Here is a 16,437-nt window from a genome sequence, read left to right on the forward strand (position 1 = left end):
AATCTGCTGTTAGGTGGGAGGTTCCTACCTCCTGGAAGATTAATCTGGTATTTCATGTTTCTCTGTTGAAAAGAGCTGATGTGTCGGATGGTGACACCTCTGCCACTGTTTCTCCGGTGGTGGAGGATGGGGAATATGAAATTTCCCGCATCCTAAATTCTAGACGGTATAGAGGAAGTTTGCAGTATCTCGTCGTTTGGAAGGGTTTCGGACCCGAGGATAACTCATGGGTGAGGGCGGATGATGTTTCTGCTTCCAGACTTGTCAGAGCGTTTCACAGGAAGTTTCCTAATAAGCCCGGGCCTAGGGGATCTGGAGGATCCTCTTAGAAGAGGGGGTACTGTTAGAACTCTCCTGTTAGGTTTTTTCTAGTTTGCTGGTCACATGACCATTTTTGCCTATTTAATCCGGCTCCGCCCTCCTGGCCTTGCTGGACTTCATTGTAATTTCTACTCTTGAGCTAGCTTGGTACTCTGTTACCTTTCTCTGTCAGTTTTGCTAGGTCTTCGGACCTCTATGTTCTATTTTGTTTGTTTGTCCTATTTCTGCTACAATTTGTGCTAGGAGGTGTCCATCTTTCTCCCAGTTCCTAGTTCTTGTAGGGATCCCTTCCCTCACATCTATAGGTCTTCGTTCAGACTAGCCGAGGACTTTAGCGGGTCTGATCGCAGGATCAGGTTCCCCGTTACATCGTAGGGATCCAGCTTAGTTCTATTGTAGGGACAGATCTCCTGTCTTTCCTTAGTGCTTGTAGCAGATCATAACAGTCATGTGTTTGGAAGCTTCTGATAGTTTTTTTGGCAACATCTGAGTTAACTAGAGATACACCTGATGATGTATTTTAATGCACACCTGAAGTACACTGCTTCTTTGTGTAGCATCATGGGAAAGTCTAAAGAAATCAGCCAAGATATCAGGAAGAGAATTGTGGACTTGCACAACTCTGGCTCATCCTTGGGTACAATTTCAAGATACCTGAAGGTGCCTTGTTCATCTGTACAAACAATTATATGCAAGTACAAACAAAATGGGTATGTCCAGTCATCATACCGCTCAGGAAGGAGACGGGTTTTGTGTCCCAGAGATGAATGTGCTTTGGTCCGACAAGTGAATATCAACCCAAGGACAAAAGCAAAAGACCTTGTGAAGATGATGGCAAAGCTGGTAAGATTGTGCCTATATCCATAATGAAACGAGTACTGTATCAACATGGGCTGAAAGGCCACTCTGCCAGGAAGAAGCCATTATTCCAAAAGAAGCATAAAAAAGACAGATTAACATTTGTAAATGCACACAGGAACAAAGACCTTCATTTTTGGAGACATGTCCTGTGGTCTGATGAAACTAAAATGTAACTTTTTGGGCATAATGACCATCATTATGTTTGGAGGAAAAAGGGAGAAGCTTGGATGCATAAAAACACCATCCCAACTGTGAAACACGGGGGTGGAAGCATCATGTTGTGGGGTTGTTTTGCTGCAGGAGGGACTGGTGCACTTCACAAAATAGATGGCATCATGAGAACAGAAGATTATGTGGCAATACTGAAGCAACATCTAAAGACATCAGCCATGAAGTTAAAGCTTGGGTGGAAATGGGTCTTCCAAATGGACAATGACCCGAAGCATACTGACAAAATGGTAAGAAGGTGGCTTCAGGATAAAAAAGTCAATGTTTTGGAGAGTCCATCACAAAGCCCTGATCTCAATCCTATTGAAAATTTATGGGCAAAGCTGAAAAGGCAGGTGCGTGCAAGGCGACCTACAAACCTGGATCAGTTACACCAGTTTTGTCAGGAGGAATGGGCCTAAATTCCGACCAACTATTGTGAGAAGCTTGTGGAAGGATATCCCAAATGTTTTACCCAAGTCATTCAGTTTAAGAGCAATGGTACCAAATACTAATAAAATGTATGTAAACTTTTGACTTTTCAGTAAGTAATAAAAATGCCTTAAAACATTCTCTCTCTCTCTCTCTCTCTCATTATTCTGGCATTTGGCAAATATTAAAAATTTTGGTAATCCTAATTGACCTAAAATGGGAAAGGTTTATTCTGATTTCATGTGAGATATTGAGAAAAACATGCATATGTGTCTTTTCATATAGTGTATGTAAACTTCTGGTTTCAACTGTATATACAGTACATCAACAGTTTAAAATGTACATGATCAAATACGTTTTCCTAGCCCTTACACCCAGGAGTTGCTGCTAGTTGTAAATATAAATTTATGTCATTGCAATATATATGAGAAATGATTGTAACTTAATTTATTTAATGTAATTGAAATGATTATTTACATTCAATTATACAGGGATTCGACCAACAACAACCATGGACTCTGCAAGTCCGAACCCAGAGGAAGATGCAATATATAAAGAAACATTTTCCATTGATATAGAAAAATTTGAAGAAAATGTGTTATTTGATAGCAGAAAACTTGATGATTTCGGTGTCCCTGGCACCAGCACAAAGGAGGAACATTCAGGTACAGTGAGGTCACGTTACTGATAGTGATAAAGTTATCATACAGTGAAAGGGAATGCATTGTCTCAAAATTACATAACTAAATGCATATATTTACATATAGCTATTTTTTTATTATTATTCTTTGATTTTGTCCTTATAATTTTCCATTTCATAAAGAGTCTACTTTTTGGCATAAGCTGGAGGACAGCCTAAATTGCCTTGAAAAGTTTAATCAACTGTGCTTTCTCCAGTAAAAGTACAATTGAAGTTAAAAAGCAATATAAAAAATGGGCAACATGACAGAGATACACATCAGAGGTACGCGTTCAACTACATAGGCATACAAACTGGGATATGTGTAGCCAGGGTCGGACTGGGGTGTCTGGGGCCCACAGGGGGAATGGACTCCAGGGGCCCACCCTACAGCTATATGCAAATACCTGTTAGCCATTATCCCCGTTATAGTGGAGCTTCGACTGTAAAACACAGGTGGCTCCTGCACATCTACTGTGCGTCATCATAACTGGGATGTACAATTACTGTAGTTTGCATTAAAGTTAATGAAAACAAGTTATCACCGATTCACTGGTTAGGTAGGTGATAAGTGATAACTTACTGATCGGTGGAATCCGAGCATTGGAAACTGCACCGATCTGAAGAACGGGGAACTTTTATCCCTGAGAGGACACTTTTATCCCCACTTTAAAATAGAATGGCAGGTGGGATGTCTGACCGCAGCCTCATTCATTATTTTTGGGGGCTTCCAGAAAAAGCCAAGTGCAGCCCCTTAGGGAATGAATGGATCAGTTGTCGAGACGTACATGCCGCTTCAAACTAATGGGGATAAAAGTTGCACATTCTGCAGATCGATGCAGGTCCCAGCAGTCAGACCGCCACCAATCAATAACTTATCCTTTGGCAACGTTCACACGTTCAGTATTTGGTCAGTATCTTACATCAGTATTTGTAAGCCAAAACCAGGAGTGGACCAATCAGAGGAAAAGTAGAATAGAAACTCGTCACCACTTCTGCATTCATCACCAACTCCTGGTTTGGGCTTACGAATACGGATGTGAAATACTGACCAAATACTGAATGTGTGAACATGGCCTTAGGATAGGTGATTACTTGTTTTCACCATAGAACACATGTAAGTGCATAATAATAAATAATAATAATAATAATAACTTGTTACTGTGTAATAGTCACAGGACAGAGAGGGGTTTAAACATCCAAGTATTTAATCTCTATTGAAATCAAGAATCTTCCCCTTATTGATATCAGAGAGAACAAATGGCCGCCATACACAACACAATCCACTATACCAAGACCAATACCACCACATACAAGGGATAAATACCGACACACCGTGACCAGACTACATATTATCACCACATAGTGACCGAATAATACCACATACAGGCAATTAACACCAGGTATTACCACCACAGTGACAGAATAATACCACATACACTACCGTTCAAAAGTTTGTGATCATTTAGAAAATTCATTATTTTTGAAAGAAAAGCACATTTTATTTCAATGAAGCTAACATTAAATGAATCAGAAATACACTCTATACATTGTTAATGTGGTAAATGACTATTCTAGCTGCAAATGTCTTGTTTTTATTGCAATATCTACATAGGTGTATAGAGGCCCATTTCCAACAACCACCACTCCAGTGTTTTAATGGTACATTGTGTTTGCTAACTGTGTAAGAAGGCTGATGGATGTTTAGAAAACCCTAGAAAACCCTTGCACAAGTATGTTAGCCCAGCTGAAAATGGTTTGGCTGATTTGAGAAGCTATGAAATTGACCTTCCTTTGAGCTAGTTGAGAATCTGGAGCATTACATTTGTTTGTTCTATGAAACTCTCAAAATGGCCAGAAAAAGAGAACTTTCATGTGAAACTCGACAGTCTATTCTTGTTCTTAGAAATGAAGGCTATTCCATGCGAGAGATTGCAAAGAAACTGAAGATTTCCTACAACGGTGTGTACTACTCCCTTCAGAGGAGAGTACAAACAGGCTCTAACCAGAGTAGAAAGAGAAGTGGGAGGCCCCGCTGCACAACTGAGCAACAAGACAAGTACATTAGAGTCTCTAGTTTGAAAAATTAACGCCTCACAGCTCCTCAACTGGCAGCTTCATTAAATGGTACACGCAAAACGTCAGTGTCAACGTCTACAGTGAAGAGGTAACTCCGGGATGCTGACCTTCAGGGCAAAGTGGCAAAGAAAAAGCCGTATCTGAGACTGGCTAATAAAAGGAAAAGATTAATATGGGCAAAATAACACAGACATTGGACAGAGGAAGATTGGAAAAAAGTTTTATGGACAGACGAATCAAAGTTTGAGGTGTTTGGATCACACAGAAGAACATTTGTGAGACGCAGAACAACTGAAAAGATGCTGGAAGAGTGCCTGACGCCATCTGTCAAGCATGGTGGAGGTAATGTGATGGTCTGGGGTTGCTTTGGTGCTGGTAAAGTGGGAGATTTGTACAAGGTAAATGGGATTTTGAATAAGCAAGGCTATCACTCCATTTTGCAACGCCATGCTATACCCTGTGGACAGCGCTTGATTGAAGCCAATTTCATCCTACAACAGGACAATGACCCAAAGCACACCTCCAAATTATACATGAACTATTTAGGGAAGAAGTAGGCAGCTGGTATTGTAATGGAGTGGCCAGCGTAGTCACCAGATCTCAACCCCATTGAGCTGTTGTGGGAGCAGCTTGACCGTATGGTATGCAAAAAGTGCCCATCAAGCCAATCCAACTTGTGGGAGGGGCTTCAGGAAGCATGTGGTGAAATTTCTCAATATTACCTCACCAAATTAACAGCTAGAATGTCAAAGGTCTGCAATGCTGTAATTGCTGCAAAGGGAGCATTCTTTGACGAAAGCAAAGTTTGAAGGAGAAAATTATTCTTTCTAATAAAAATCATTATTTCTAACCTTGTCAATGTCTGGACTATATTTTCTAATCATTTTGCAACTCATTTGATAAATAAAAGTATGAATTTTCATGGAAAACACAAAATTGTCTGGGTGACCCCAAACTTTTGAATGGTAGTGTACAAGGAACAAATACCCCCACACCAAGAGCAGTTCATATTTTACCACCTCATAGTGACTGAATAATACAAATACTGATCATTAATAAAAACCACAATACTAATAACACTAATATTACCACTGGTGACATTATACACAGGAGTTCTGTATATAGTTTAAGTGTACAGGTAATACAAGGATCACCAGTGACATTTCAGCATATACTGTATATGCTGTAATACAGGTATATACAGGTAATACAGTGACCACCAGTGACATTATACACAGGAGCTCTGTATATAGTGTACAAGTAATACTGTGATCACCGGTGACATTATACACGGGAGCTCTGTAAATAGTGTACAGGTAATACAGTGACCATCGATTACATTATACACAGCCGGCGGCCATTTAACGTAACTGCTATGCGACGTCAGCGTGCGGCCTGTCACAGAGCCGATCACCCTGTCACAGTTGCACCCAGCATTCATCTTGATGTGCATCGTCACCAGGGCCGGCTCTGCAGGGCGAAAGAGTCTCAATGGGCCCCTTTAACACATACCACGATTCATGATGCATAGATACTGCAGAGAAATATACTGTAGATATAGTACAAGGCCAAAGATTTCACTTACTTCTTACATTAAATGAGTGATATCTATTGTAAATTCTACAAGAGCTCAGAAACCGGAGAACTTTTGCACCACACAATGCATGTCCTGGGGGGATTCAAAAGTTTTCATTTTAGACCGGACAGTATAGTCCTCCATACAGAATTATGGGCACCACACAGTCCTCCATACAGAATTATGGGCACCACACAGTCCTCCATACAGAATTATGGGCTCCACATAGTCCTTCATACAGTATTATGGGCAAAAACAGTCCTCCATACAGAATTATGGGCACCACACAATCCTCCATACAGAATTATGGGCCCTGCACAGTCCTCCATACAGAATTATGGGCACCACACAGTCGTCCATACAGAATTATGGGCACCACACAGTCCTCCATACAGAATAATGGGACCCACACAGTCCTCCATACAGTATTATGGGAACCAAATAGTCCTCCATACAGTATAATGGGCACCACATAGTCCTCCACACAGCATTATAGGCACCACATAGTCCTCCATACTGTACTATGGGCACCACATAGTCCTCCATACAGTATAATGTGACCCATATATTGCTCAATACAGTATTATGGGCCCCATATATTGCTCCATACAGTATTATGTACTCCATATATTCCTCAATGCAGTATTATGGGCCCCATATAATGCTTCATACAGTGTAAAGGGCCCCACACAGTGCACCATACAGTGTAATGTGCACCACACAATGCACCATACAGTATAATGGGCCCCACACAATGCACCATACAGTATAATGGGCCCCACATAATGCTGCATACAGTATATAATGGGCCCCACATAATGCTGCATGCAGTATACAATGGGGCCCATATAATGCTGCATACAGTATATAATGGGGCCCATTTAATGCTGCATACAGTATATGATGGGCCCCATTTAATGCTGCATACAGTATATAGCAGGCCCCACATAATGCTGCATACAGTATATAATGGGCCCAATATAATGCTGCATACAGTATGTAATGGGCCCAATATAATGCTGCATACAGTATGTAATGGGCCCAATATAATGCTGCATACAGTATATAATGGTCCCCATTTAATGCTGCATACAGTATATAACGGGCCCCATATAATGCTGCATACAGTATATAATGGGCCCAATATAGTGCTGCATACAGTATATTGGCCCCAATATAAAGGTACATACAGTATATTGGCCCCCATATGATGCAGCATACAGTATATTGGCGCCATATAATGCTGCATACAGTATATTGGCCCCCATATGATGCTGCATGCAGTATATTGGCCTCCATATGATGCTGCATACAGTATATTGGTACCCATATGATGCTGCATACAGTATATTGGCCCCCATATGGTGGTGCATACAGTATATTGGCCCCCATATGGTGCTGCATACAGTATATTGACCCCCATATGATGCTGCATACATAAAAAAAAATCAAATACTCACCACTCCTGTTCCCTGCAGGTCCGGTATACTCAGCATGCCTTCTGACTCTGCAGTGCTCAGAGCAGAGGACGCACGGTAGTGACGTCACTTCACCCTCTGCCCTGAGATGTCAGAGTCAGAAGACGCTGACGTCACTGTAGCTGCGGGGAATGAGGAGAGGTGAGTATTTGAGGAGAGAGGTTGGGGCTCTCCCTCCCCCAACTCATGGGCCCTATAGCGTGTCGGTGTCTCTTTACCCTGGGGCCCCAGTACTTACCTGGATGCACCGGGTGGTGACGCCGGCCGTGGTAATTTTCTTTTCCTCCTCCTCTCCTTCTTCTTTCTCTGTGGCCCATCGGGCATTTCACCGGTACCCCGCCAGTCCAGTCCCACCCTGAGTGAAGGCATCCTGAATATGCTAACTGGTCCTTTTCCCAACCAGACAAATTTTTTTTTTTTGTGCTTTTTTTCCTACTCTTCCTCCAAGAACCATAAAGTTATTTTCCCATTGACATAGACATATGATGGCTTGTTTTTTTTGCAGGACAAGTTGTATTTTTTGATGACACCATTCACTTTACCAAATACTGCACTGAAAAACAGGAATACATTCCATGTTGTTTGAGGTTGTGAATACATCAATGCAGTCAGACACAGTAACACAAAAATAATCTTCAAACCGGGCTTCTCCTTCCCTTTATTGGAGCATGAACCATGTGAATGTGTGGCACCCCAGGGGTCCAGTTGCCACAGTGGAATTGCCTCCCTCACAAGAGGTGATGCCATGCCTGGAAGCAAGCAGGGGTCCCTTAGTCAGGTATACTAGCATGCAACACTTTCCTGGCTCCAGACCTGCAAGGGGAGCTCCTCCCCTTAGCAACTGGGATCTGGAGGCGGGGTTAGTTAGAGTTAGTGAGAGGAGTTGAATACAGGACAGCGAAGAGGAAAGACCTGGGGAGTGACGCTGCAAGGCAGTTCACCCCAGAGAGGAGCGTAGAAGAACCGGACACTGGAGTCCGAGTATGTGGGGCACTGAAGGCCCAGCAGCAGAAACCGGAGGGCAGGAGACTGCAGGTCTCCTGGCCCCATCAGACGCCCGGAGGCTCAGCAGCACATAGGGCCCAGCACCGCCACGTGGGAGCGACACTCCAGGAAGGCACAAGCTGCCTGCCATACGGGTGAGCACAAAGACGTTTTACTCAGGGACGAGGGTCAAAGCACGGCTATAAGCAGCAGGGCCAAAGAGATTAGCGCAAAGGGAAGGCCTCCAACTTCACCTGGCGAGGTGGATTCCCAACTTGCTTCCAGGCCGCCCGAACCTCTACTACCAGCTAGTACCCATGCCCCGGTCTGCCTAACCACCGCAAGTAAAGATAAGAGGAAACCGCCATTAAGTTGTGGACTGATTATTAACTGCGCCATCCCTGCACTACACTGCACAGCAACTATAACATCACCATTTCCTGCCCTGGAGCTAAGCTCTGTCTGTGGAGAGCTGAACCAACTCCGCTGCATCATCATCATCATCAGCTCCAGACGATCTGCACCGCAGCGGCGGCCCCATATAGCCGCATACCACAGGTGGCGTCACAAATTATATATATATATAAAAACTTTAATTCCTCTTTTCTCAACCTCCCCTTTTATTGACCGCCTTGGGTCACGAACCGGGTCACTGCCACTGTGACATCCCCCAGCATCGACCGGCCGGGCTACTGAGTACCCCATGGCCCAGGGGACGCGTCAACTTGGCGTCACGAACAGGATTCACGAAGCCTGGTATAACCGGGTCCTGTGTTCCACAAAGACTGTGTATAACTGTATAAACTGCAGCCATTACTGTAGCACATGCGGAGTTAATGATATGTGGGGTGTCCCATCGTGGGCGGAGCCTCAGAATTGGCGTCAAAATAGGCCCCTCCCACTAGCATAGACTGTACCAGAGTTGTCTGTCACTCAGGCTGAAAGGTGCCAGCCTTCCCCTTTGCATCAGACTGAGGGGGGAGATTGTCGCCTCCCCCTGCAGAGGGCTGTGTGATCCCATCTATCCAGCTGCTGGAGCCCTGTGAATACAATACAAGTGTGAGAAGCTGTGCAGCAAGAGTGCAGCTGTACAGTGACCTGCAGAGCAGCAGACTGGTACGCCAGCAGAAACCCAGGACCTGGCTGAGGTTCACTAGGGGGAAGGAAGATGCCCAACCTGGGAGAGGATGCGGGCGCGGCTGCCGCCACTGTAATGCCGTTATCAATGCCATATATACCAGGGGCGGCGTGGTTGCCCCAGTACTCAGGGGAGTCGCACTGCCTGAGCGAATTTAAGGAGAGACTGCGCAGTTAGTTCCAAGTGTACCCCCTGTCTGAGGAGCAGAAAGTCAGCATCCTTATAGGCCAGCTAATCGGTGCAGCCCAGAGAGAGGTGAAGTCCTGGCCGAGCAGGGACAAAAGCACTGTTAAGGAAATACTGGCCCGGTTAAAGGATACCTTTGACACCCACACAACAGCAGAGATTAAGATGAAGTTCTACGGGTGCAAACAAAGGGTGCGGGACAGTATACGGGATTATGCTCTAAACCTGCAGGAAGCGCTGCGGGCCATTAAACAGGTAGACCCCGACAGTGTGCGAGACGAGGACAGATTGCTAACTGAGCAGTTTATCGAGGGACTCCTGTCTAACGCTCACCGGACACAGCTGTGCATTATGGCTCTGCAAAACCGTGATCTGGACTTTGCGCAATTTAAAGACCGAGCCATCTGGGTGCTACGAGAACCAACCCCAGGTGGCACTGCATCCCTCTGGCGCCCAGCTATCACCTACCACCAGGAGGTGGCGTCCTTTTCCCCAGCACCTGTGGAGGCTGACGCGCAGACCCTAGATAATGACTCGTCTGCAGACCTACGCCTTCAGGTCCAGGAGCTGACCAAAAGTGTGGCTACACTAACCAAAACCGTGCAGGCCATGCAAGTGTCTCCAAAGGAAAAGATCCAGCTGGCTTCCAGTCCAGATGACGTCCCGTGGCGATGACAGAGAAGAATTCCACTGACCAGAAGGAGGAACAGCGATCGCTATGACCAGGACGGACAACCCATCTGCCGCCGCTGTCAAAAGGCAGGGCACTACGCAAGATTCTGTAATTTAAACGAGCAACCCCTAGGGCAGAGGGACAATCCCCAGGAGTAAGACGACCAGGCCCACAAAGCTGGCGAGACAAGTACGTGGAAGGACGCCCGATCCTGCCTGTTGTGCTTGATGGCATCCCGATGAATGAGTTGCTGGACACGGGTTCCCAGGTGATAACGATGCCATATATCCTTTATAAACTATACTGGACTGACTCAGACATTACCCGCAGTCCAGATGAACATCTTAGCATCTATGCCAGCAATGGTCAGTCCTTGCCTCAGGTGGGGTATAAAGAGGTGACCATAAAAGTTGGCCGAGTAGAATTGCCATCACAAGGAATGATTATTGTTGATATTGATCGCCGAGAAAGTCATCCTATGATAACTATAGGCACCAATGTGATAGAGAATTGTCTTGGGGAAATTATTCATTTGTTGCAACAGGTCGCAGAGACTGCCAGTTCCAGTCAGCAGCGAGTTCTGCAGAAGGAAATCAGAGCCCTGATGAAAAGACAACAGGTAGAGCTGTCTGGTGGAGAAGTTGGCAGTGTCAGAATGAGTGATCCATTCCCCATTGCAATGCTCCCTAGGAGTGAAATGTTAATATGGTGTCGGGCAGCAATCGGTCTCAGGGGTCAAGATTATCAGGCCCTGGTAGAACCCATGCACTCTGATAGTAGGCCCACCATCTTGACAGCCAGGGGTGTAGTCGATGTCCGCAAGGGGAGAGTACCGATACGCATCCTGAATTGTGGGGAGAAAGAGGTCCATTTACCCCGGTATGCTACCCTTGCTAAGCTATTCACTGTCAGTAACAACGCAATAAAGACAGTGGAACCCTTGTCTCCATCCAAAACGGCGGAGGATAATGGCTCCAAGGGGCAGATGGAGGATTGGTGTCAGAAGCTACAAGTGGGCACTGACTCCACCCCTTTGCACCAAAAGCATGGAGTATACCGGGTGGTCCAAGAATATGAGCGTGTCTTCAGCAAACACCCACTAGATTTTGGGCAGGTAAAAGGGGTCCAACATCATATCCCCACGGGAGATCATCCGCCTATTAAAGAGAGGTACCAGCCTGTACCCTCAACTCACTATCAATGTGCCAAAGGAATGTTAAGGGAGATGAAGGAGGCTGGGGTGATCAGAGATAGTTGTAGCCCCTGGGCAGCTCCATTAGTCCTCGTCAGAAAGAAAGATGGTACAATGAGGATGTGTGTTGATTACAGGCAGATTAACCGCATTACACATAAGGACGCCTACCCATTACCCAGAATTGAGGAATCATTAGCAGCATTGAGATCAGCTAACTATTTCTCCACTTTGTATATGACCAGTGGGTACTGGTAGGTTCCTGTGGCAGAGGCGGACAGAGAAAAGACCGCATTTACAACGCCAATGGGCCTCAGCGAGTTCAACTGCATGCGATTCGGGCTCTGCAACACCCCAGGAACCTTCCAGTGATTAATGGAGTGTTGGTTAGGACACAAAAACTTTGAAACCGTCCTGCTGTACCTAGACGACGTAATCGTCTACTCAAAGACATATGAAGACCACCTGGAGCACCTGGCCGAGGTGTTCGAAGCCCTATCTGGTTATGGCCTGAAAGTAAAGCCGTCTAAGTGCCACCTGTTAAAGCCCAAGGTGCAGTACCTAGGTCATGTGGTAAGCGCCAAAGGTGTAGCACCAGACCCTGAAAAAGTCACTGTGATCAAGGACTGGCCAAGACCCTCCACTATCAATGAAGTGTGGCAGTTACTCGGGCTGGTAGGCTACTACTGGAGATTCATCAAGGGTTTCACCAAGATAGCGGCACCCATGCAGGACCTCTTAGTGGGCCAGTCCAAGAAGGCCAAGAACCCGAAACCTCCGTTCAAATGGGGTAAACCAGAAGACAAATCTTTCACTCGACTGAAAATGGCTCTTACTGGAGACGAAGTCCTGGCCTACCCCGACTATGGCCAACCCTTTATACTCCATACGGATGCCAGCAACGTGGGACTGGGAGCGGTGCTGTCCCAGGTACAGCAGGGCAGACAGAGAGTGATTGCCTAAGCCAGCAGGAAGCTCCGTCCTACCGAAAGGAACCCCGACAACTATAGTTCCTTCAAGTTGGAGTTTTTAGCTATAGTCTGGGCTGTAACAGAGTGCTTCAAACACTACCTCGCTTCCTCCAGATTTACAGTCTTCACAGACTGTCGCACCTGGAGACTGGAAGCTTGGTGCCCTAGAGCAACGATGGATAGCCCGACTGTTTAACTACGACAGCTGATGCGCTGTCCAGGATGCCCAACTTGCCAGATGGGGGCGAAGACCCGGAAGATCTGGAGGAGATAGAGCTACCAGCTTTCCATCTTCACGGGGTGACCCAGTGCTCCCACTGTGTGAGAGACAAGCGCTCCACCAACAGAGAGGCCACGTTCAACCCAGCCACCATGGATGGGCAGAGACGCAGGATAGCGACCCGGCTGTCCGCCTGGTAAAGGAGTTGCTGACACAAGCTGACTCGTACCCTGATCCAGATGCTCCACAGGAGGCCCAACAGTTGTGGAAGGAGAAGGGCAAACTGTTTATCTACGAGGGAAAGCTGTGTCGAAGAAGTATCAACTCCCAGACACACGAACTGGTCTGGCAGGTGGTAGTCCCGAGGTGGAATGCACCAATGGTCTTAGAAGCATACCACGATGGTGCAGGACACTTTGGGTGGAAGAAGTTGGAAGTCCTGCTATGTGAGCGATTCTACTGGGTTGGCATGAGCAAAGCAATCGAGAGATGGTGTCGAGAATATGGTCCATGCAACCTGAGACGGAAAGACAGTGACAACCAGAGGGCTCCCCTGTAGCCCATAATCACCAAACTGTTACGCTCGTGCCTGGACTGACTGGCGTGAGTGTGATTAGTGATCCCACTGTACCATGAACCGAGGAGTGCCTGGAGGGGCGTAACTAAGTATCAACCCGATCCGACCAAGGTCGCACGGCGGCTTAGTCGACTCCGTGAACCAAGGAGGAACCGAGCAGATGGACCAGGTGCTACTCCAGGTCAGACCCCGGTCACAGTTGTTGACCCACACCGGGGAATGCAGGAACAGGCAGGTTAGACTGGCATACAGACAGGTGGGTATTGGCAGGCACGGCAGGTATGCAGACAGGTGGATACTGGTAAGCACGGCTGGTATGCAGACAGGTGGGTACTGGCAAGTACGGCTCGTATGTAGACAGGTGGGCACCTCTCAAGCACGGCTGGTATGCAGACAGGTGGGCACTGGCAAGCACGGCTGGTATGCAGACAGGTGGGCACTGGCAAGCACGGCAGGTATGCAGATAGGGAGGTACTAGCAGGTTGGAGCGCAGGCTGGATAGGGTCCAGTACAGACTGGGAGATAGGTACAGAGCCATAGATGCGGTAGACAAGCAGAGTAAAGCGAAACCGCCGGAGAGGAGGACAAGGCAGAGCAGAGCGGAACCGCCGGAGCGGTGGGCAAGTCAGAGCAGAGCGGAACCACAGGTGCGGTGGACAAGGCAGAGCAGAGCGAAGCCGCAGGTGCGGTGGACAAGGCAGAGCAGAGCGGAATCGCCGGAGCGGTGGGCAAGGCAGAGCAGAGTGAAACCGCAGGTGCGGTGGACAAGGCAGAGCAGAGCGAAACCGCAGGTGTGGTGGACATGGCAGAGCAGAGTGAAACCGCAGGTGCTGTGGACAAGGCAGAGCAGAGAGACGCCGCTGGAGCGGTGGGTAAATCAGAGCAGAGAGAAACCGCTGGCGCGGTGAGCAAGCAGAGCCGAACAGGGCTGAAGGTGCAGGCAGAGAGGACAGGGCTCTGTTCACATGGAACAGACTGGAAAATACAGGAAGATGGCTAGAACACAGGAGGAAGATACGGAGGCAGGGAAACAGAACGAGCAGAACCAGATACACACAAGGTACTTACAATGAAGTAGCGAGTGGACACAAAACTCACAAACAGAAGTACAGAGACAACGAGTTGGAGTTAGGTGTAGGTTCAGATACTGCAGGTAAAGAGAAGGTACGGACATAGAGACAAACAGGAAACAGGTTAAGAGACAGTACAGACAGGAATAAACACTGCAACGAGATACAGGAACGAGCCTAGGTATTCAGCCCCCAGAGTGGCGGAAAAAGACTAGAAGTCAAAGATAATAGATCTTGGAATGCAGCCCCCAGAGTGGCGGAAACAGACTAGAAGTCACAGATAACAGGTCTGGGTATACAGCCCCCAGAGGCGGAAACAGACAAGAAGCAGAACTGGACCTGGCAACTTCAGAGTCAAGGAGCACACTGAATGTTAGTGTTGCTCAGGCACCTCCTTCTGGGTGGAGGGGGTTTAAATATCCAGTGACTCACAGCAATAGGCTGGAGACGCATTAGGGGTGCGCCTACAGCAGCTATAAGAATCAGGAAGTAACCGGGCCGCTGCCCTAAGCAGTCAGTCAAGAGACATGCACACAGCATGAACTGGAGCAAGGTTTGCAGGCTGGACTGACAGGTAAGATTGCGGTCTTGCATAGTGGGAAGTGGTGCACTATGCAAGCACGCCGCCAGGGATGTTACACAAACAACCACTTGAACTGGTAGCCTTGGACCACGTGAAGCTAGCCCCAAGCCGGTCAGGCTATGTCTACACTCTCACCATAGTAGAACACTACTCCAGGTTCTTGGTAGTAGTGCCAGTGAAAGATCAGACGGCTCAGACGGCAGCCAAAGCGTTTCAACAACACTTTTGTCGCCCGCACGGTTACCCTGAACGAGTGCTGACCGACCAAGGTCCAGCCTTTGAAGCAGAAGTGTTCCAGGAATTCTGTAACTTGTACGGCTGCAAGAAAATAAGGACGACGCCGTATCATCCCCAGACCAACGGGTTGTGCGAGAAAATGAACCAGGTGGTAATAGACCTGTTGAAGATGTTTTCCCTTGCAGAACGTAGCCTGTGGCCAGAGAAGTTACCAGATTTGGTGGACCTATATAACTACATCCCGGTGAACTCCATCAACTGTACACCCGCCTACCTGATGAGGGCAAGACCTGGCAAGCTACCCATTGACTTAGACATGGGAGTTTTATCACCAGAGACGACATCACCAGATGCAGATTGGGATACAGAGCAGCAGCTACAATACCGCAAGGTACAAGAATGTGTGGAGAGAAGTTTGTCCCAGGCGAGACAGAAGCAGGAGAAAACTTACAATCAGCACGCACCTGCAGTTCCCTTATCACCTGGAGAACAGGTACTTAAGAGGAAGAGACGAGTCCATAAATTAGATGACCAGTGGGAGGTTGAGCCATACACCGGCCTACCCTCGAATTACGATAACACCAAAGTGTGCCTCATCAGTAAAGATGGAGGGGAAACTTCAGCGGCAGTCTCAAAAGATCATCTGAAGAAATGCCCTGAACAGTTGAAACACAAAGAAGAAGACCAAGACAGCCCTCAGAAAAAGTGGAAGAAACGGTCCAGACAGTCCTTGGAGCATTTCCCCAGTCTTGGACGCAGGTGAATAGAGCAATTGTGGTACCGGTCCTGACCTTTCTCCAAGCGGCCTCACAGGAAGCTGCAGAGGCTCCGGAACAGCAGAGAGACCAATCTGCCCCAGAGACAGATGTTTCATCAGCAGCAGATTACCCTCTGCTAGCAGTGAACCTGTTGTACCCAGGGTGAGTCAAAGAATTCATAGGAGATTACCCAGCCTACCGGTGTTACCTCAGAC

At 47.1% G+C, this 16,437-nt stretch overlaps 1 protein-coding gene and 1 long non-coding RNA gene across 5 annotated transcripts in view; one reads left to right on the forward strand and one right to left on the reverse strand.

Annotated features, from left to right (window-relative positions):
• The window catches only part of LOC141157210 (probable ATP-dependent RNA helicase DDX60), a 1,123,923-nt gene that overhangs the window by 66,652 nt on the left and 1,040,834 nt on the right, over positions 1-16,437 (forward strand). For all 4 annotated transcript variants that reach the window (XM_073644228.1, XM_073644203.1, XM_073644220.1 and 1 more), the window contains one exon: positions 2,313-2,486. In XM_073644228.1, coding sequence (XP_073500329.1) covers positions 2,313-2,486 — 174 coding nt within the window. The remainder of the gene's footprint in view (positions 1-2,312; positions 2,487-16,437) is intronic.
• The window catches only part of LOC141157231 (uncharacterized), a 152,070-nt gene that overhangs the window by 59,774 nt on the left and 75,859 nt on the right, over positions 1-16,437 (reverse strand). The window lies entirely within an intron of this gene.

The sequence above is a fragment of the Phyllobates terribilis genome, unplaced genomic scaffold, assembly GCF_046119375.1.
Source record: "Phyllobates terribilis strain yellow unplaced genomic scaffold, ASM4611937v1 Scaffold_1__5_contigs__length_1240528914, whole genome shotgun sequence".
Classification (NCBI taxonomy): Eukaryota; Metazoa; Chordata; class Amphibia; order Anura; family Dendrobatidae; genus Phyllobates; species Phyllobates terribilis.